General features: G+C 47.4%; 1 protein-coding gene across 4 annotated transcripts in view; it reads right to left on the minus strand.

The window, feature by feature from the left end:
• The window catches only part of TOX2 (TOX high mobility group box family member 2), a 137,235-nt gene extending 125,397 nt beyond the window's left edge, over positions 1 to 11,838 (minus strand). For all 4 annotated transcript variants that reach the window (XM_036827291.1, XM_036827294.1, XM_036827293.1 and 1 more), the window contains exon 1: positions 11,700 to 11,838. In XM_036827291.1, coding sequence (XP_036683186.1) covers positions 11,700 to 11,798 — 99 coding nt within the window. In that variant the 5' untranslated portion in view covers positions 11,799 to 11,838. The remainder of the gene's footprint in view (positions 1 to 11,699) is intronic.
• Positions 11,839 to 22,823: the final 10,985 nt, after the last annotated feature.

Genomic DNA, 22,823 nt, shown 5'->3' on the forward strand with positions numbered 1-22,823 from the left:
TGTCCCATGAAGGCTTCCCTGGTGGTGCAGTGGTTAAGAATCCACCTGCCAATAAGTGGTGCTGGGAAAACTGGACAGCTACATGTAAAAGAATGAAATTAGAACACTCCCCAACACCATACACAAAAATAAACTCAAAATGGATTAAAGACCTAAATGTAAGGCCAGACACTATAAAACTCTTAGAGGAAAACATAGGCAGAGCACTCTAGGACATAAATCACACAAGATCCTTTCTGACCCATCTCCTAGAGAAATGGAAATAAAAACAAAAATAAACAAATGGGACCTAATGAAACTTAAAAGCTTTTGCACAGCAAAGGAAACCATAAACAAGACCAAGAGACAACCCTCAGAATGGGAGAAAATATTTGCAAATGAAGCAACTGACAAAGGATTAATCTCCAAACTTTACAAGCAGCTCATGCAGCTCAATATCAAAAAAACAAACAACCCAATCCAAAAATGGGCAGAAGAACTAAATAGACATTTCTCCAAAGATATACAGATTGCCAACAAACACATGAAAAAATGCTCAACATCACTAATCATTAGAGAAATGCAAGTCAAAACTACAATGAGGTATCACCTCACACCAGTCAGAATGGCCATCATCAAAAAATTCACAAACAATAAATGCTGAAGAGGGTGTGGAGAAAAGGGAACCCTCTTGCACTGTTGGTAGGAATGTAAATTGATACAGCCACTATGGAGAACAGTACAGAGGTTCCTTAAAAGACTAAAATTAGAACTACCATATGACCCAGCAATCCCACTACTGGGCATATACCCTGAGAAACCATAATTCAAAAAGGGTCATGTACCACAATGTTCACTGCAGCTCTATTTACAATAGCCAGGACGTGGAAGCAACCTAAGTGTCCATCAACAGATGAATGGATAAAGAAGACGTGGCACATATATACAATGGAATATTACTCAGCCATAAAAAGAAACGAAATTGAGTTATTTGTAGTGAGGTGGATGGACCTAGAATCTGTCATACAGAGTGAAGTAAGTCAGAAAGAGAAAAACAAATACCGTACGCTAACACACATATATGGAATCTAAAAAAAAAAAAAGGTTATGAAGAACCTAGGGGCAGGACAGGAATAAAGATGCACATGTAGAGAATGGACCTGAGGACATGGGGAGGGGGAAGGGTAAGCTGGGACGAAGTGAGAGAGTGGCATGGACATATATACACTACCAAATGTAAAATAGCTAGTGGGAAGCAGCCGCATAGCACAGGGAGATCAGCTCGGTGCTTTGTGACCACCTAGAGGGGTGGGATAGGGAGGGTGGGAGGGAGACGCAAGAGGGAGGAGATATGGGGATATATGTATATGTATAGCTGATTCACTTTGTTATAAAGCAGAAACTAACACCCCATTGTAAAGTAATTATACTCTAATAAAGATGTTACCAAAAAAAAAGAATCCACCTGCCATGCAGGGGACACGGGTTCAAGCACTGGTCTGGGAAGATCCCACATGCCGCACAGCAACTAAGCCCGTGCGCCACAACTACTGAGCCTGCACTCTAGAGCCCACGAGCCACAACTACTGAGCCTACACTCTCGAGCCCATGAGCCACAATTACTGAGCCTGCACTCTAGAGCCGCGTGCCACAAGTACTGAAGCCTGCACGTCTAGAGCCCGTGCTCCACAACAGGAGAAGCCACCGCAATGAGAAGCCCGCGCACCACAACAATGAGAAGCCCGCGCACCACAACGAAGAGTAGCCCCCGCTCACCTCACCTAGAGAAAGCCCGCACACAGCAATGAAGACCCAACTCAGCCAAAAATAAATAAATAAATAAATAAAAATTAAAAGAAAAAAAAGATGTCCCATGATATCCTATGTCATGCCTACAAGTGACACAGGCATTTGCCTCTGAGCTTCCTGGTTGCTCAGAAAAGCTGAAAGATTGATAAAGGGACCACCATGGATGCTGACCTACACTGAGGTGGGGGCAGGGCAAAGAGGCTCTTGAAGAATGTGACAGGACTCCAGTCCAAAGAGAAAGCCACGGTCCCCTGCCCAGATGTGACTCACTCAGGCATGGCCCAGAAGCTCCTCAGAAATCAATGTGGAGTTCTCCCTACCACACAGGAAAATGTGCGACATCTCAGCACAAGAACTCTGGAATCCTACCTAGGAATGTGTAAGAGAATCTCCTTGGGCCCCAGAAAATTCCATTAATTATCATTTTTCTTCACTCAGACCTAAGAAGCAGTTATCTCCCAGCTCTCCCTCACAGCATGAAGCAAAGAAGAATCTAGCAAGTGACTCAAAAGTCTCTAAAATTTAATCATCAATATGCTGACCCTTGATTTCTTGGGAAACAAGAGGAAGGTGAGTTTTCCCCCCGAAATGCAGCTCCCTGAAATGGACAGTGTGGTGTTTCCCTTTCCACCCATTCATTCTCTAACTTCTGGGCTCACAGCTATACCCTGTGGGGGCCACCTGAAGCCAGTGACCAGAGGATGCAAGAATCAAAGGAATGGGCAGCCCCCTTGCCTTAGTTTGAGACAAACTGGAGTCCAGCTCCAAAGGTCCCTGTGGGATGCTTTCATCATTAACTGTATCCCAGGCCAGCATCTCCCTCTGCCCAACCATGCTTCTCTTACTCCCTTCGAGGTGCACCTCCTCAGAACTTCCCCCCAGATACACCTTCCACAGGCAACTCTCCACATCAGAGTCTATTTCCAGGGAGTCCAATCTAAGATTCTCTCCAAGGTGAGGGAGACGCTCCCCATGACCCACAGGGGTCCTGAAAAAGGCAGGAGTCTCTGGGACACCTGACCATGTCTAAGTTAGGGCTACATGTCCCAGGCCAGCAGTACATCCTTACTGTCCTAGGCCAAGGCGGGAAAATCCTCCCATATTCTTGACGAGAGCCGGGTTCTCTAAGTGTGCTTCCCAGACCAGCAGCACTGGCATCACCAACTTGTTGGCACTGCACATTTTCAACTCCTCCCCAGACATACTGAATCAGAACATCTGGGGGTGGTGCCAGCATTCTGTGTTTTAACTGCCCTCCAGGTGATTCTGTTGCACTAAAGTCTGAGAAGCAGAGCATCCCTGGCTACTGGGGGAAATCAAACACATGTCATTAAACTTTCCCATAGCAGAATGTAAATTGGTGCAGCCACTATGGAAAACAGTATGAAGGTCACTTTAAAAACTACAATAGTGTTACCATATGATCCAGCAATCCCACTCCTGGGTAAATATCTGGAAAAGATGAAAACTCTGATTCAAAAAGATACATGCACCCCAATGTTCATAGCAGCATTATTTACAGAAGCCAAGACATGGAAGCAAGTTAAATGTCCAACAACAGGTGAATGGATAAAGAAAATGTGGTGTGTGTGTGTATACATATATAATGGAATATTACTCAGCCATAAAATAGAATGAAATATTTCCATTTGCAGCAACATGGATGGACCTAGAGAATATCATACTAAGTGAACTAAGTCAGAGAAAGATAAATATTATATGACATCACTCATATCTAGAATCTAAAAAATAATACAAATCAACTTATTTACAAAACAGAAACAGACTCACAGACATAGAAAACAAACTTATGGTTACCAAAGGGGAAGGGGGAGGAGAGATAAATTAGGAGTATGGGATTAAGAGATACACGCTACTACATATAAAATAGATAAACAACAAGGATTTACTGTATAGCACAAGGAACTATATTCAGTATCTCATAATAACCTATAATGGAAAAGAATCTGAAAAAAAAAATATATATAAAACTAAATCACTTTGTTGTACACCTGAAACAAAAACAATATTGTAAATCAACTATATTGCAGTAAAAAAATAGGATGCCTACTTACGATAAACCCCAGTTTCATACAAGTGAAGGATATTTTGTAGGCATTTATAATATTAAACTCTCCACCAAAAAACAAACAAACAAACAAAAGACCAAAAAACTTTCCCACAGCAGAAGACCAAGAGACAGTGACTGACAATAGTCTGGATCCAGCAACATGAAACATTCCATACTCTGAACCAAGGCACCTGGCTCCAAGGCACCTTTCTACTTAAAACCCAACCAGCTGGGATGCGAGACTCCCTCCGTATAACGATTCCTGCTGTCATCCCTCTCCCCTGCAGGCAGCACTCCCTGACTTAGGCTGACAGTATCCCCAAATCCCCTCCAAGCCACCTTGCAAAGGGTGCCCCTCTGCCTAGAACGCCTTCCCACCACTCTGCATGCCCCCCATGTAGCCTGCTTGGTGTTCCCTGTAAGACTCTGCCGTGTGCAGCCTTCCCACACCTCTGACACTATCACTTCCCCAGATAATTATATATTTAATTATGACTCTGCCTTTCGAGCCAATATATTACAGATCCACACAGCCTTTCATCTAGGAAAGCCGAGTTTCCTATTGAGTCCCTGCACCTTCAGGACAGGGCTGAATCCCCTAGCACACAGTAGGCACGCATTAAAACCTGCTGAACATCTGAAAAACCCAGCTGGAAACAGGTCATTACGCACTGAAAAGCCACAACCTTGCTGCTCATTCTAGCAGGCACCAGAAATCGCAACTGTACGGTAGCAAGTTTAAGCATCAGGGTAATTGAACAAAATTTATTATCCCGTGTTATACAACATGTTTTCACTAAGATATAAAATTACAGTTTACCACGACTCATTAAGTTAATAATTACTTACCATATGTTTTTACTGCTGCTCCCAAACCATGCTGAAAAATCACTATGTAGTTTTTTGGTCCATGTAAATAAATAAATAGGATAACTGTCAACCACGTGGATACAGGATTTGCTGACAAGGAGACACAGGACTAAAATACCGAACAGAAAGCACGAGCCCCAAAGCTCTGCCACTCTCATCACCATCATCTCCTAGTTTACCTGTACCACACTTTCCAGATTAGTGGTTCTCAAACAGGGGTGATTTTGCCTCCCCGCCCAGGGAATACTTGGCAAAGTCTGGAAACATTTTTGATTGTCGTGACTAGAGTGCGGGGTGCTGCTAGCACCCAGCTGGTAAAGGCCAGGGATGATGTTACACATCCTACAATGCATGGAACAACCCCCAAGACAAGGAACTGTCAGGTCCAAAATGTCAATATTGCTGAGGCTGGGAAACACTGTTCTAGATGAGAGGGAACTTCCATGTCTGTTACTTTAATCTGAGCTTCATAGCAACAATATGAGGAAGGCATTACTGTCCCCTTGTACAGATGAGAAAACTGAGACTTGGAGCAGTTGAATGATGTGCACAAGGTCAGCGGCCCACGCCGATGAACGGTGCAGCTGCAATCTGAACCAGTCTTCTCTGCCTCCTAAACCCACCTTCCCTCCCACACAGATTCAAGAAGGAAAAAGAAAGATGCAAAGGAAGTGAGCAGCTCCTTGTCTGTCCAGAATGCTGCGCAGAGATCTCTTCAAACCCTAGACCCAGGAAAATCAGATCCAGAGACCAAGGCATGGAAAGGCCTGTTGTTAGGAAGACCCTTCCCCCAGCAGCCAGTGCTGAAACTAGATTCCTCTTGCATTTTAACTTTCAATTGTGCTGCTCTTTGTGAATAGAAATGAAAGCATTTCCTGCTGGGGCTGAGTACCTTACAGGCAGGATTTCCAGCTCTGACGGCAACCTTGTGGGGGAGGTGTTGATGCGCCCATTTTCCAGAGGCAGAGACTGAGGCACAGGGAGGTGAAATAACTTGCCTGCACTGAAGATGGTAAGGTAATGTTCAAACCCAGGTCTGCCAGGTCCCAGAATTTATACTGCCTTCCTAACCTGAGACCAGCGCTGGGAAATCCGAGAAGCAAAATAAACGCCCTACAGAATCACACGGAGCTGGCAGCCACCCTGCAGGGCGATCCTTGGGATGCGGGTGAGGCTCTTCCCAGTTTACTGGCTGCTCTCCATGCTGGGCTCTGCTCCCTGGGCCTACTCAGGGAAGTTCTTCTAGGAATGTCAGGTCAACCAAAAGACTCTTGGCCCCTGCCCTGCCCTGCTCTGGACACGATGTGCTCACTGCAAAGTCTTCAGATTATAAGAGTCAAACAGATGCTAAGTTCCTCAAGCCACAGGGAACAACAGGCCAGCCCTGAATTTGTTCATTCGGCAAATATTTACTGAGCACCTATGTGCCAGGCAAGCTCTGGGAACACAAAAGTAAAGGTAGACAGACACGGTGGTTCCTACCCTCTGATGCATATGAGGGCCTATCTCTTCAAAAAGTATCATCCTCATCCTTGCCGGGTGCACCACATTCTACAGTTATAAAGGACATGCCCCAGACTTTATTTCGTTATATTTCCACACCATAGCTCCCCATCTCATGAGGCTATAATGGTCACTTATGTGCTCTCCCTTTGCACAGAGGGGAACAGAGGCCCAGAGAAAGGCACTGTCATGCTCAAGGTCACCCAGCAGACTTGGGTTGGGGGGAGGGCAGGGGGAGGGGCTGTGTCAGGCCTGGGCTGCTGCTCCTGACATTGGTAGGTACGGAAGTGTGGTCCTTGAGGAGCCTCTGGGACACACTGCGGGAAGGCTATAGGGAGCACCTTTAGACAGAAAGTAAAAAATCTTCCTAACAGAGACAGAGGCACCCTTCCAGAGTTCCCCCAGGACCAACCCACCCAGGGCTTCTTCCCCAGGACCCACCCACAGCCACCTGTGCCCCAGCAGAAAGATGATGCGGGGACCTCATCTACTAGGATTGCTGAACGGGTCTCTCATATCTCAAGTCTGGGTGAGGTGGGACCAGCAACTTCCACTTCATGGATTTTCGCCATAAGGAGCCTCCAATCATTCACTAACTAAGCTTTGTCTAGATCCCATCCAGGGACAAGATGCTGTGCCCAGAGCTGTGTGGGTGGAGAGTTGAATCATTCACCCACCAGCACAATTTCCTGAGTAATTATGGGTCAGGCACTGTGCCAGGTGCTGGGCATGGTTCCTGCCTGGTGGGAGCCCACAAAAGCCTGTATACAAACAACCAAACCGCTGCTGTATAACGTGTGGTCTCCAGAGCTGCAGCAGCATGGCTGGGCGCTCATCAGAGATGTAAACCCTCAGGACCCCAGCACGAATCAGCTGAATCAGAATCTCAGGGCAGGAAGGGATGCCCAGGAATCTGTTTTTGTTTCAAATCTTACCAGATGATTCTTAATGGGTACATAAATTTGAGACCTACTGATCTAGACCACAAGGCCTTCCCCAACCTCCCTACTTAAAACTGCAAACCGGCCCCTGGACCTAATATCCTTAACCCTCTTCCCTGCTTCATTTTTCTCCATAGTTGTAACGATGGCATCAGTCACAATACCATATCTATCTCACCCATATATTTATGACTTCCCATGCTGACATGTAAGCTCCAGAGGGTAGCAGTATGTGTCACTTTGCTTCACTGCTGTACCATCAGTTGCCTAGTGCAGTGCCTAGCACAAAGAGGTGCTCGAAAACTGTTTGTTGATTGAATGATGGATGACAGAACATGTCAAAACCCATGCAGTTTTGAACCCCAGTTCTTGGGGTGATGGGGCATGCCTGGAGAAAGAGAGAAGGTTGTTGGCCACGGAGCACTGCATGGAGAAGGTGGTACCCAGGTTGGCCTTGAACACCCTGGGTTCATCCTGGGTTGGCCTTGTACCCAGGATGTTTGGACCAGGGATGAAGGATACTTGGAACACAGAGATGCCAAGCCTCTTACTGGAATAGGTCCCAGGTGGTTGATAGCATTGTTATCTAATTAGTAGCTGGTATGTGTCAAGAACTTTCCTATCCTGTATCAACTCACTTAACTCTCCCGAACCTCAGAGGTAGACAATGTTGTCCTCAAGAGGACACTGAGGCTCAGAGATATTAAATAATTTGCCCCACTCAAAGAAAGACTTGTATAAGGATGTTCACAGCAGCTTTATTTATAACAGCCCTAACATGGACACAAACCCAAATGTCCAACGGCAGGTGAACAAATAAACAAATCGTGCTATATTTGTATGATGTAATATTACTAAATAAAATAGAAAAAACTATTGACGTACACAACATGGATGAATCTTAAGGACACTTCGCTGAGCAAAATGAACCCAAATGCAAAAATGTATATGCTTCATAAGTTCTAAAACTTAAATTAACTTAGTACACTTAAACTGAACTTAAATAAAGCATTGATAATAGAAATTAGATACGTAGTTTCCTCTAGGGGTAGGGGGTACTGACTGGAAAGGAGCATGAGGGAACTTTCTGGGGTGACAGAAATGTTCTATATCTGGATTGGGATAGTGGTTACACATGTGGTTATATATTTGTCAAAACTCATGGAACAGTACACTTAAAATTTGCATTTTATTGTATGTAAATCATATCTCAATGAGGTAAAATAATTTGCCCTAGGTCACAAAGCCACAAGCGGAGATTTGAATCCAGGTTTGCCCAATCCCAATGGCCAGTTTCCACTAGTCTGCCATGGTTGAGCAGGAAGCCCCAGGCAATGCCCCGAGCCTGATAAAATACCTTGCCAAAACCCTAATGAAGGGACTTCATAGTTACCCTAGAAGAACATCATGACTCCTAACCCCCAAACCACGACAGAGACGTGTGGGGAACGCCAGACAAGTGTCAAGCTGGGAGTCCAGGAACTTGCGTTCAGGCCTCAGCTGTGCTCTTCCTTTGCTATGTAACCTATGAGTATACTACTCCATGACTCAGTTTCCCCTTGTGTGAAGGAAGAAGGAGGGGATTAATGGTTCCCAGTAGGGGGCCACAGACAGGGCTACAGGGCCACAAGCCCCTGCGCTCACCAGGCACCATTACTACATAAAATAAGTAATGTGCCTGTTCCATATCTTGTAAGCTATTTTTCAAATGCATGCTAATATTATAGTGATTAATAAACATCTATTTCAAAGCAAAAATGAAACCATACCAGCTTTGCGTCATTGTGTATCTTCTCAAACAAAAGATATCCAAAGAACAGCCACTACTCATGACTTTGGTTTAAAGAGGCTGGAATCTCTGTGTTAGAGGATCACTAAGGGGACAGTCACCAAGGGAACGGTTGCCAAGGGCCCTTCCAGGTCAACTGCCCCACGGCTGTCCAGCATCACTTGGCAAAGGCTTGCCCTTGTGTTTCTCAGGCCCTGTGGGGACAAGCCTCTTATCTGGGCTCCAGGGACCGAGCCCCCAATGTGCAGGCCCTGTCCTGGTTCTGCAGCCCAGTCTATAGACCCCAATTGTGGTCATGGCTGCATCTTGGGCCTCTTTTCCCCTCCAGTTCTGAGAGTGACCAGCTGTAAGGACAGAGCCTCCCCAGTCCCTCAACATCAGCTCCTCGGCACAACTTGCCCCACCCCCCAACCGCCAGCGCTGAAGGCGACTGCCCACTTATGATCTGCTACCGACAGGCTTCTGACCCACCCCTCCCTGAGCCAAGTGACTTCCTCTGCCTCACACCGCCATGAGGCTGAAGGATCAAGCAGCAGATCACACGTCCAAATGCAATGTCAGACCTTTCTTTCACCCATCTTAGTGGCCCAGCTGCCACCCTCCTCCACCTGGACACACCCTCAGCTCTGGGTCAGGGGTCCTAGTTCACAGACAGAAACCAGAATCACCAGCTTCTGACTCCCTGATTGGTTCCCTCCCACCAGGGTTTCACACTGGTTCTTGGTGCTGAGTCAGAGCTTTACAGAGCATCGGAATAAAGCTGGGGCCTCGACTGAGTGCCACCTCCCAAAGGCCCCCTTATGAGACCACCCCACTCTGAGGAGGTTTACAGAAACACCACCCCCAAAAGGAGCACTGCAGGCGAGGGGCACCCATCCAACCAGACTCTGAGGCCCAAATCCCCAATCTCACCCCTGCCCCAAAACCAGGAGCTGGAACCTTGCCAACTTCATATTTTAAAAAATAACAAAGCCAAGGGCAGAAGACAGACGAGCTGCCGCAAACCCAACCGTCTTCTCCTTCCTAAAGACTCCACTTGCTACTTCTAATCAATTCTTCCTCCATCAGATGGAAGCAGCCCGAGAACGGGCCTTCTCTTGAAGACACCATCCCCCTCTTCGGCTTCTAACTTTGCCCGTCACCGGACAAAAGATAATCGCCCCATCCTCCGCGAGACCTCACTTGCCGCCTGCCCCCGGCCCACGCCGCCCCCGGCCCTGAGGGCCCCGGACCCCACCCCAAGCCCCAGGCGAACTGCGCAGGGCTCTGCCCCCGGAGTCCAGAAGCCGCTCCCCAAGGCCTGAGGACGCACTCAGCCTGGGCGGCCCCAGGTTCCGCGCGGGGACGCCCCCTCCCCGCAGCATCCCCACAGCAAGAAGCTTGACGAAAAGCCCGTGGGGTGGGGTTACGGCCCCGGAGGGCCGCCGACCCAGCCACCCGACGCGCACTCACCACACAGTGCCGTGGAGCCCGCGCGTCTGCGCCAGGGCCGCGGGGAAACCCACGCGCGCCGTTCAATCCGGGCTCCGAGTGACGAAAAGCCGCGCTCGGCTCCGGCCGGCCCCGGACCGACGCACAGTCCCGCGGACGCACGGACCGTCCGGCTTCCTAACTAAGTTCGAAAGTTCCCTCCCGGGCGAGGGAGGAGACGCGCACGGCGCCGCTGCACCTCAGCGTCCCGGGCTGGGTTCGGCGCGGGGAGCGGGGTCGGTCGCCGCCCGTCCGGGCTTCCAGGAGCGCGAGCTCGCATCGCGCCCGAAGCAGCGGGGCTGGGACCTGGCTGCGGGTGGAGGCGGCGACCTCGGGAAAGAAGGGGTATCCCTCACCGCAGCCCCAGCCGGGAGGGGACAGGCCTCGCTGGGCCATGGCCAGCTCGCAATCCGAGGCCCCGCCGGGCGGTGACAACCGATTACCAAACGGCCCAATTACTACGCTGCGGCGCCGAGAAGTTAAACCGCCCACGCGCGAGTGTGGACGGCCGAGGTGGGGGAAGGGCGGTGTGGTGGCCGCGGCTGCCCCCGGGTGTGACCGCGTGTGACTGTCAGGGCGATTAGTGTGCCTGAGGTTCCCCGTCCATGGGGTGGCTATAGGTGACAGCGTGCGACTGTCTGAGTCACTGGGAGCGTGAGCGAGTGACTGTCGGAGCGACTTCTTTGTGTGCCTGTCCCCAGTTGTGACTGCGTGTGACGGCGGATGGGGGCATGGAACGCGGTGTGTGGCGTCGCAGTGTGGGAACGGGTGGCTTGCATGTGGCGGTGTGACAGCGCAGGTGGGCGAGTGACTGCGTGTGGCTGTGTAGAAATAAATGACTGTCAGGGTGACTTATGTGGGACGGTAGTGTAAGCAGGATGGCTGTGTGTGTGACAGTGGGTCACTGTGTGTCGGCTTGTGAATGCATGCGAGGCTGTCAGGGGGACGTGGGTGAGTGTGTCACTGTGACATCGTGTGAGTGACTGTCGGGGTGACTTCTGCCTGTGATCCCAACAACTCTGGGCGTGAGTGTCACCGCCAGGGGATCGGCGTGAGTGGCATGTGCCCGTCGGCGGGGCTGATGGGTGCGTGTCCCCGCGCGTCGGCACCGCCGGCATCTCCCCGCGTGTGTCCCCGAGAGCGCCCGCGTCCCGAGTCGCCGGGAGACTGCTGCCCGCGCTCCAGCCCGGGGCGCTCTGGCTCGGCTCTGGGTCCGAAGGCGCGGGCAGGCCCCGCCTTCCCGGGCCCCCACCCCGCCCCCGCCTACCTTGCCGCAGTGGTAATAGTCCAGGGGCGCCAGGCTGGCCGGCTCGGCCCCGGGCCGCGCGCCCACCGCGGGCGCCGAGGGGTACAGGCGGACGTCCATGGCGGGCGCGGCGGCGGCGGCGGCTCCCGCGGGCAGTGCCTGGGCGGGCGGCGGGTGGGAGCCAGTGTGCGAGCCAGTGTGCGAGCTAGTGTGGGAGCGCGGGGGGCGGGCCGGGGGCGGTGCCCGGCGGAGCGCCCCGCCCCCGCCCGCCAGCGCGCGCTATTGTTCCGGCCTCGGGCGCCGCGCAGGGCCTGGGGCCCGGACCCGGGTGGGGAGGTTCCTCCCGCGGGCCAGGCAGACGCCGGGTCTCCCGCCTGGCTCTCCGCCCCTGGGGGTTCCGGAGGGTTGCGCGCCGGTCCAGACGGCCCTTTCCCGTCCCGCCTTCAGCCACCAAAGGTGAAGGGAGGGAGAAGCCTGTACGACACCCCTCCCCAGAAGTGGGACACTCCCCGCCCTAGATATTTAGGGCGTCTCTGAGCCCTAAATGTGGCGGAAGGGAAGGCACGCTTTCGGAGATGGGTGCTGCCTTACCCCAGGGCTGCGGCCCAGAGCCCGAGGCTGACGTTAGGATGTTTTCCCTCCGTGTGCCACTGATCTGAGTCACTGCGAGAGTGGCCCTGGAGGATTGCTGCTTAAATTCTCACTTTACATATGAGGAAACTGAGGCAAGGACTTGTGGCGTCGGGAATGGAGTGGGCTCCGCTGCCCCCAGAGGATCTAGGACTGAAACCACCCGGAGAAGGCAGAGGATCCTTCTCCCTTTAATGACAGAGAGAGGGCTGTAGAAATAGCCTAGAAAGTGAAGTTCTGGGGAAGAGTCCAGAATCTGCCACCCCCATCACCACGACCACCACCACCACCATGGTCTTCTGGAGTGAGAGAAGAATGGAAATGACATGGCTCGCATGGTGGGACAGAGAGGTGACTGAAACAGTCTCCCCCGCCACACACACACACACACACACACACACACACACACACACACATAAAAGAAGCCCCCTAACTCCTCACATCACCTGCTGGCAGCTGGCCTGTTGCTCCTCCCCTTCCCATCTAAGAATTGTCTAACAGTCTCTACTCCCTCACCTCCCACTGACTGGGCCACCACTGCCCTCTGCCTTCCTGGCTCTGGCACACTGGGGATGCCTTGCTGGGAAGGGCACAAGGCCAGGAGGCAGAAGTGAATTAGAATGGGATTCTTGGGTGGCAGCAGGACATGAGATGCTATCTGGAAAAAAGGGAGTGAGCCCCTTGCCCACCCAGGAACCAGCTTAGAACTGAGCTCCCAACTGCAATTTGGGCTTTGCTGGTCCTGGCTTCAAGCTAGGACCACTATTTGTGACCATAAAGATCCCCTAATACAAGACAGGTGTGGGAAACAGGCTTTCACTAAAGGTTTGGGAACAACAGAAGGAAATTACAGCTCAGAAAGGAAAGAACTTCTAAATAAATTTCAGCAGTCATTGTTTCTAGAATTCATTGCCATATCTCATTAGAAGGAATTTCCCACTAGCCTCTCTCCTTTTTTCCATCTGGACATCCAACTGACCCAGCAGTATTTATTGAAAAGATCACCTTTCCTCCCACTTCTCTACAGTGCTAAGTTTGTCATAAATCAGGTAGTCCATGTGTGCATTGGGCAGTTTCTGAATTTTCTAGTCTGTTCCATTAGCCTGTTTGTCTCTCTTTGTGCCATTATCAGTCTGAATTTCTATAGTTTTATAATAAGTCTTAATGTCCCATAGCATGAATCTACCCACTTTTATGTTCGAGAGTGCCTTGACTGTTCTTGACATTTGCATTTCCACCTTGAATCTTTGGATCAATTTGGGTAAAACTGACATTGTCAACATTGTCTTCCTATCCATAAACATGGTATGTCCCTTCATTTATTTAGGTTTTTTTAAAGTCATCTCAGCAATGTTTTGTAGTTTCCTATGTAGAGAACTTGCGTATCTTTTATTACTTTTAGTCCTGGGTATTTTATGTTTTTGACGCTATTGTCAATGGTTCCTTTATATATATATATTTTAATTATCTGTTTGTTGCCAGTACAGTGTGGTAGTTTTAAAATAAGTCAGCAAATTCTTTGACATCCTCCAAAGGGGTGGAGTCTAACCCTTAAAAAGGGTTGGTCTTGGTGACTGGGTTTTAACAAATAGAATGTAGCAGAAGTGATGCTGTGTGGCTTCTGAGTCTAGGTGATGAAAGTTGATACATCTTTTGCCTGGCTCCCTCTTTTGGGACATTTGTCTTTGGAACCCTAAGCCACTATGTAAGACGTCCTCAGCTGCTGTGCTTTGAAGAAGTCTAAAGTAACCCACACAGAGAATCCATATGCAGAGACCTTGAGACTAAGAAAAGAGAGGAAAATGCCTAGCCAGTCCCCTGCTGTTCCAGCTCCATCTACTACCTGACTGCAACCACATGAAAAACTCTGAAACATCCAGCTGAGTGCTTCCTGAATCCAAAATGCACAGAAACCATGAGAGATAATAGATGATTATTGTTATTTTAACCCATGAAGTTTTGGAATGGTTTGTTACTCGGCAATATATATCTGGAACATAATACATATAGAAGTAAATTTTTGTATAATGCACTTGTATCCAGCAACACTGCCAAACTCACTTATTCTAACAATTTATCTGTAGAGTGTTTGACTTTAAAAAAATATACCATATTCTATTTTGTCTGTAAAAATGAGAGTTTTCGTTTTTCCTTTTCAATCCTTAAACGTTTTCTTTCTTTTTCTTACCTTGTTGCACTGGCTAGTATGGCCAGTACATGTTGGAAAGAAGTAATAATAGCAGGCATCCTTGTCTCATTCCTGATCTCAGAAGGAAAGCTATCAATATTTCACCATTTATTATAGTGCCTGCTGTAGTTTTTTGCTTGCTTTTTTGTTTAATTTCATTTTGTTTTTTGTAGATACCTCTGTTGTGGGTTGAGGAGGTCAATCTTTACAGCAATCCTCTGAGTCAGGAAATAAGACTGCTGTGGCCGTTTTACAGATGAGAAGTATGAAGCCCAGGGAGGAATCTTCAACATCACAGTGTTAATATCAGGACTAATCAGCAGTACCTAAGTCCAGAATCCCACCTGGAGCACTTCCTACAGCCCATATTTCCACAGTCTTGGTCTCATTAACTCTGGCCAGGGCTGTAGAACAACAGCCACCAGAGTATGGAGGTCCATGTGCAGTGGGTCAACTTCAGGAAGCAATTCGGCTTCCCTGGGGTCTGCCAGCAGCAGCAAACACCAACCCTGTCAGTCACCTATGTCCACTCCCTTCCCTGAGGGGAGGTCAGCACCAAAGAGATCTCTGGGAAGTCTGATAGTGGATCCCAGTAAGGAAGCCATGCAGACCCCAAAGCTTGGGCTTGCCCTTTTTTGTGGGAATTGATCAGATAGGAAGTTGATGACTCATTTCCCTCAAAGAAACACCTCAGCCTCATTTTTTGTTCTCAGGACAGGAGTGGGGTTTCCCTTCCTCTTGACCCCAGGTGGAATCTGGGAGAGGGGAGTCTCACCACTGGTTCAGGCCAGCCTGGTCATGCCCTGCCTGCAGCAATCCAGTCTGGGGACCCAGAGTACCTGCTTATGCATCTTCCAGTTCTCAGTTTCTGATATCATAAATAGCTGAGATATCAGAATATGGATGTGTTTTAACATATTTTATTATTATTTAGCTATGGTAAGGAAAATGGATCAGGAAACAATTGCCATTGAAAAGATAGTTTGTTACTCACAGTTCCCAAGAGGAGAGGCATGCCATGCCGTAGGGGCCACATGGGGAAGCACCAGGGTCAGTTAGGAGGCATGGGGAGGGGGAATAATTGTAGGCAAGAACATTTATTGTGGTTTCCATGTAAAGGAACAGGCAAAGCAGCATAAACAAATTTAGGATTGGCTAGTTTGAATCATTCCCTTATGGATGCATGGTAGAAATGTACTTCCCCACCCGCTTGTGCTTAGGTATGAGCTTGTGACTTACTTTAGCCAAGGGAACATGAACAGAAGTGGTGCGTGTCACTTCCAGGTGGGGGATTTATGGGTCTAGGCATACTTAACCTTATTCTCTTTTCCCTCCACCATGAAAACCCTAACAAATTCCAACTTATTCACTAAAACCCAATAGAAGTAACACCTATTCGGTGAAGACTTCTCCAAGAATCCAACTCATTGCTCCAATTTGCTGCTCCAATAACTGTCTGCACACAGGACTGTTAGTGTAGATTTCACCGAACCGTAATAACGCATTTGCCCTATGAGTATCTCCAGGGCAGGGATGATGGCTCACTCATCTTGGTGCCTCCAGTGACTAATACAGGATGGATGTTTCATGCCCACTTCCAGGGGAGGTAGGGTTTTCAAGGGACTTCCTATCTACACACACATGCCACATGCACACCCTCAGGAAGAAGAAGCCTCTGAATTGTCCAGATTCTAGGGAACAGATGGGCTACATTTGCCAGTGAGGGGAGTCACAATTTAGCACATGTGGGTGACTCCTGGCAGTATCTGCTCCTCTGTCTCTTCCCTCCCAGTGGCCAGTGTGCATAAGATCTGACTCAGGCTTAGATGTGATGGGATATGTCAAGCTCAATTGGGGTGTGGAAAAAAGAGGTCCCCACGGAAAAGCTCACCTCTCTTAGTTGGGGTCTTCCAAAAGCTGATTCTGAGGCAAGAATCCTAGTGCAAGTAGTTTATTGGAGAGTGATCCCAGGACACACAGGTAGGGGGTAGAAAAGTGATCTCAGGAAAGAAAGACAGTCAGTAATGGGCACATTATCATGCAAATTACCACTGTAGGCAACTGGAGCCTCACTCCACGGGGGAGTTCTGGAAAACAATGTAGAACACTGCCTCAGAGTTATCCCACTTGAGGGGCAAGGAGTTGGAGTCTTTATCCACCAACTCCTCACAGTCTTGGTTAGAGGCTGCTCTCAGAGAGCATTAATTCCAGGGCAGTTCACCCTGGCAAGGAGAATGGGGTTCTGTCAACCAGAGAAAGCCATTAGACAAGGAGATGCAGGTACCAGCAGCCACAAGTTGGGGCTTCATGCACTGGAGTGGTGAGGTTTGTGGGGATGTGGGCAGAGCCCCGGTAGTGTCTGCCACAGGGCTCAAGTCCACCTAATAACAGAGCAGAACTCTGCTTTCCTTAGGCACTCTCACTCCGTGTGTGTGTGTGTGTTTGCACGTGCACGCACGCATCTGCTTCAGGAACTTGGTTGAGGTGGGTGGCTATTGTCTGGTGCATCAGTTGGGCATTCTTGGGGCCCTAACCATTGTACCCCCTCAACAGCATTCCAACCTGTCCATTATTTCTGACAACTGGCCAAGTCAGCCCACAACTTCCACTCAAAATGTCTGCTGGACAAAAGATCAAATGAACCGATGCACGTGTGGCAGAGACTTTAGCACAGGATAATTCACTTAGGCCCTCCATATAAGAGCACCGAGACACCAAAGGCTCTGAGTTCAAGTCCTAAGCTCTGCTCAACCCCCTGTTTTGCCTTATCCAAGTCAATGTACCTCTTTGAGCCTCAGTTTCCACTTCTGCAAAATGGGAAGGTAGTGCCTTCTCCACGGGTTTGTTATGAGAAGCAATGAGGAAATAGATAGCAAAGCACTTCTAAAACTCTGAAGCACTATTAAATTGTGAGTCATTGTTATTAAACCATGTTTACCTAGTCAACTGCTCTAAAGTCCCCTCACAAAAGGAGGGGACTTCTCCCTGATGTCCCACCCATGAATCGCTCTCCAGCTTTCCAGAGGAGCAGTGCCAAGGTCCATCTGAGAGACTTTACACTCTTTCTTGGGGAGAGGAAGTGGGGGCTGGGAGGAAAGAGGGAGGGTGCAGAATCCTTGGGAGATGACTGAAGTTCATGGAGCCCTGCTGTGGGAACCAGCACATTATCTTTTGGGATCCCCTCACCAGCCTTCATGATGGGCATTATTATCAAAGCACTTTTTACAAACGAGGGAACTGAGGCTTAGAAAAAAGTCCCTGAACCTCAAACATGCAGTGAGAACTTTGTGGAGCTGGGATTCATACTTGAAATCCATGCACCTTCTGCAACAACACACTACACTTGAGTTTAAATGACATCATGTAGATTGTCTTACAATACAAAAAGCTTGTAATGAATGAGCCATCTGGAACATATCCCCTGAGAGCTCTCAAGATTTCCTTACCTTTGTCTGCCATGTACACACCTGTATATTAGCGTGTGCTAGTTACAGAAGGAAAGAAATCAGAAAAGTTAAATGTGAATGAACCCCACTCGAAAAAGAAATAAGAAGATAAATAACCATGTGCTGCTCTCTAAGGGGAAATTAAAAGAAGCTCTAATAACAGCTAAGAAGTACTGAGTGCCAGATGTGTGCCAGGCACTATGCTAAATTCTGTACATCTATTACCTCTATTAATCTTGACAACAACTCCATGAAGTAGGTACTACTCTTATCCCTATTTTACAAATGAGGAAACTGAGGCACAGAGAGGCCAAGTAACTTACCTGTAGTTAGTACATAGTGTAGCCAGGATTTTCAACTAACTAGTTTGGCTCCAAAGTCCACACTCATAACCACTAGACCTTACTACATCTCTCTAATCTTACATATAAATTTCAGCTTATGCAAAAAGAAAACCCTGTGAGTGTTTTGATTTGAATTATATTTAGTTATTAAATTAACTTGGGGAGAATTGAGGGTTTTTTTGATAAAAAGTCTTTCAATCCTTTGAGATTTTATAAATATGTATATAAAGGAACAATATTAAAGTTGTGGATGAATATCTTGTGTCAACAAAACTAACTAAACTCTCTTATTTGTTCTAATAGTTTTTCCGTAGATTCTCTTGGATTTTCTGCATGAATGGTCATATTATCTGCAGAAAGGGGAGCGGGGGCGGGGGGGGAGACTGAGTCTGCTCTTCCATTCCAATCATCTTACTACTTGTTTCTTTGTCTTTTCTTATTTCATTGTCCAGCACCTCTAGAATCAATGTTAAATAGAAGTGTTGATATCAGGAATTCTTACCTTGTTCCTTACTTCAATAAGAAAACTGATTACATTTCACCTTTAAGCTATTAAGTAAGATACTAACTGTAAACTTTTGGTGATACTCTTTATCAGTTAAAAAAGTTTCTTTTTATTCATATTCTGCTAAGAGATTTTTCTGGGGAGCATGAATTAGTAGTAGTTTATAATATTTTTTAGCATATATTAAAATAATCATCTGGATTTTATCTTCTAAACTACTAATATTGTAAATTATATTAATAGATAGTTTCATGGTGAACCATCCTTGAATTCCTGGGATAATTGTTGGAACTTCTATTCAGTCATAATTCATTTTTTAATACACTGCTAAATCCATTTGCATTATTTCATTTAGAATTTTTTGCATCTACGTTAGTAATTGAAATTGGTCTTAAATTTTTTGTACTGTTATTGTCAAGCTTTGCATGCCAAGGTTATACTCATTTTGTCTAATGAGTTGAGGAAGAATTTTGGTAACTGATTCAACTGCTTAAATTATAATTAGATCATTATGTCATATTTTTCTTCAGTAAATGCTGGTAAATTATACTTTTCTAGAAAGTTATTCATTTTCTCTAACTTTACAAATGTATTAGTGTAAAGGTGTTTTTAGTCTTACGGCTTTAAGAACTCTTCTGCATCTATTATCTATACTTTTTCTTTTTCTTTATCATACTCAAGGTTGGTCTTTGTCATTAGACTATATTTTTCCATATTATATATTTTCTATTTTCTGTATTCTCCTCTAATCTACAAGTTTTTATAGCAACTGGGTAAAAAATTAATATTTCTAAAAACAAAGGTAATTACAAATTACCTGGCACTTAGAAAGTATTTGGCAAATATTAGTAAGGGTAATATATGAAAAAAAAATTTTTTTTAATTTATTTATTTATTTTTGGCTGTGTTGGGTCTTCACTTCTGTGCGAGGACTTTCTCTCGTTGTGGCAAGTGGGGGCCACTCTTCATCACGGTGCGTGGGCCTCTCACTATCGCGGCCTCTCTTGTTGCGGAGCACAGGCTCCAGACGCGCAGGCTCAGTAGTTGTGGCTCACGGGCTTAGTTGCTCCGCGGCATGTGGGATCCTCCCAGACCAGGGCTCGAACCCGTGTCCCCTGCATTGGCAGGCGGATTCTCAACCACTGTGCCACCAGGGAAGCCCAAAAAATATTTTTGATCACATGCCAGAGACTAGAGATTGAACCATGATCAAGACATAATTTGTGCTCTCAAGGAGCTCACAGCTGAATTGGGAAGACAAATAGTCAATTAAATACAGTGTAGTAAACATAATAGAGGTGAGAAAAAATAAAATGGGAACACAAACGAGGACTTCCTGAAGGAGGTAATGCTGAGCTGGGCACTGTAGGGTACTGAGGAGTTAGTCAAGTGAAGAGATGGGTATCTCTTGGCCCTAACCTTAGGCCCATCTTCAGTTGACTCAGCTCTCGGCAGGAGTGGGCTGCCTGGACTCAGGAATCTGTGATCTTAAGTCTCCTTCACTTCCACAAGAGAATGTCTGCTAATATTTCCCTCTTCTAAGGATAAAGAGGCTCCACTTTGGACCCAGACACCCCTCTGGCCTATATTCTCCATCACCTGTAGTAGCCTCAGTGATGTACAGGCTTGGGCAAAGAAGAATAAAGATAGAGTTCATTGGTACTTCTCACCTTGAAGAAGATATTTGACTATTTCCCATGAGGGAAATTTCTAGCGTGATCCTAACATTCTGTATCTTGATAAAGGTTTGGGTCACACAGGCGGATGCCGTTGTCAAAACTCAGAGAATGTACATTTAAGATTTGTACATTTGGGACTTCCCTGGTGGCGCAGTGGTTAAGAATCCGCCTGCCAGTGCAGGGGACACATGTTCAAGCCCTCATCTGGGAAGATCCCACATGCCGCGGAGCAACTAAGCCCGTGCGCCACAACTACTGAGCCTGCGCTCTAGAGCCCACGAGCCACAACTACTGAACCCACGTGCCACAACTACTGAAGCCCGTGTGCCTAGAGTCTGTGCTCCACAACAAGAGAAGTCACAGCAATGAGAAGCCCATGCATCGCAACGAAGAGTAGCCCCCGCTCGGCCGCAACTAGAGAAAGCCCGTGTGCAGCAATAAAGACCTAATGCAGACAAAAATAAATTAATTTTAAAAAAGATATGTACATTTCATTGCATGTAAATTTCAAATCAAAAGAAAAAATGTAAACAAATACTGGACTCTAAATAATTACACGCATGCTGATGTATTTTAGGGGAGTTAAAGGATGTCTGCATTTGAAATGTGTCCAAAAAAATAAGAAGGATTAATGGATGGGTAGAGAAATGGATAGATGGATAAATATGCAATAAAGCCAGAAAAAGTAAAATGTTAATGGCCAAATCCAGGTGGTGGATATACAGGTGTTCACTGTAATATTCCTTCAATGTTGTTTATTAAACTGTCATAATAAAGTGCTAAAGGAAAATATCTTGTATATTGTGGTGGCAATTGTTTAAGGACATTTTTTTTGCCTGACATGTTGCCTGCATCCTGCTATTTATGATGCTTTCCCCTTTAAAAGAATGGAGAGAGAGAGAGAAAGAGAGCACTTCCTCCCTCTCTTCCTTCCTTCCCTCCCTTCCTCCCTCATTTCATCCTGGAAATAGCAACTAAGTGCCAGCACTGGGTTAGCAGCAAATCCCTCTCAGGTTCCCCTCCTCTATCAAGCCCTGCTCACCCCCTTTCCCCAAACAGCATCTGTTACTCCCTCTGATGGCCACTGTCTTAGGCCCCAACTAAAGGCCATTCCAGTTGTAAGGAGATTAGAGGTACTTGGGAGCCCCACTGTACCATCAGCCTTGGAGAGAAAGAATCTGATTTATCTTTGCATCCCCCCACCCCAGCTCCTGGTCTGCCATGCAGCAGATCATACAGGACCGTCTAGGGAATGCAGAGACAGAGACAGAGGAAAAAGTGTCCTGTGTCCAGCAGGTAGAATTCTAGATGATTTTTTTCAAACTTTTTTTAATGGTGTCAGATTGCCTTTTGGATAAGAACACACAGGTCGCCTAGGGGCCCCAATGATGCTGTCAACAGGGCTTTTCACCCATCGAGGGAGGAGGAACCAGCATGCTGACTTGCAGTGATGTTTGTTTGCTTGGCTACGCGTTTATTGTTGGCTTATTTATTTTTTCTTTTGTTTGCCATGTGGTTCCTTTAAAATATCCAGAGAAGGAAACCACTACACATAAAGAAATTTGAATTTTTGAATGCCTGCTTCCCATCTGAAATGTCACTTGCACGTTAAGTCTCTGTCCCTGAGTTGCTGTGGCAACCTCGGCAGCACTCTTTGCCCGGGGTGACAAAGGGGCCCTTTGTTAGCCGGGAGGCCAGGTCTGGGTGCAGGGACATCCTATTCAGCCCATCGTAACAAAGGAGCACACGTCCCCCTCTCTGAGCAGGGCAGCCGCCGGCCCGATTATGCCTGCACTGTTGACAACCTTCCATGGGGAGACCGGGAAAAGAAATCCCCTATTATTGGCATCTTTGAGCCAAAGTTGTTTTTTTTTTTTTCCTTTTTCTCTCTCTGTGCTGCTTGCTGTACAAAAACCCCTGCAAAGGGCCCCACTCATGCTCTTGCAGAGAAAAATACCAATTGTGAGGCCTCCCTGGAAGAGGGATGAGGCTCCCAATCTTAATTGAATCTCCTAAACTTGGTTATTAAAATGGCAACTCCAGCAGCAGTGGGTGAGAAGGTGGGTTCTTCAAATTTTAGCAAGCAGCCTGGCTCTGGCCCAGAAAGAAGTCCTGGCCGCCCCTGGATCTGGAGTGACCTCTGTACCCAAGAGCAGGGGGCTTGTGCCAACGGCAGCCCCCCACCACGTACTCTGATCAGATCTGGGGCTCAAGTGTCATTCAGCCTTGGACTTTCCTCCTCCCTCAAAGTTGAAACCCCAGGGAGGAGGTGGGGTGGGCACTGCCCAGGGAGATGGCTGAACTGGCCCTGTGAGAGCAGGCTGGGAACGCAGCATCCTGACTTCCAGGCCTG

This window comes from Balaenoptera musculus, chromosome 15 (assembly GCF_009873245.2).
Source record: "Balaenoptera musculus isolate JJ_BM4_2016_0621 chromosome 15, mBalMus1.pri.v3, whole genome shotgun sequence".
Lineage (NCBI taxonomy): Eukaryota > Metazoa > Chordata > Mammalia > Artiodactyla > Balaenopteridae > Balaenoptera > Balaenoptera musculus.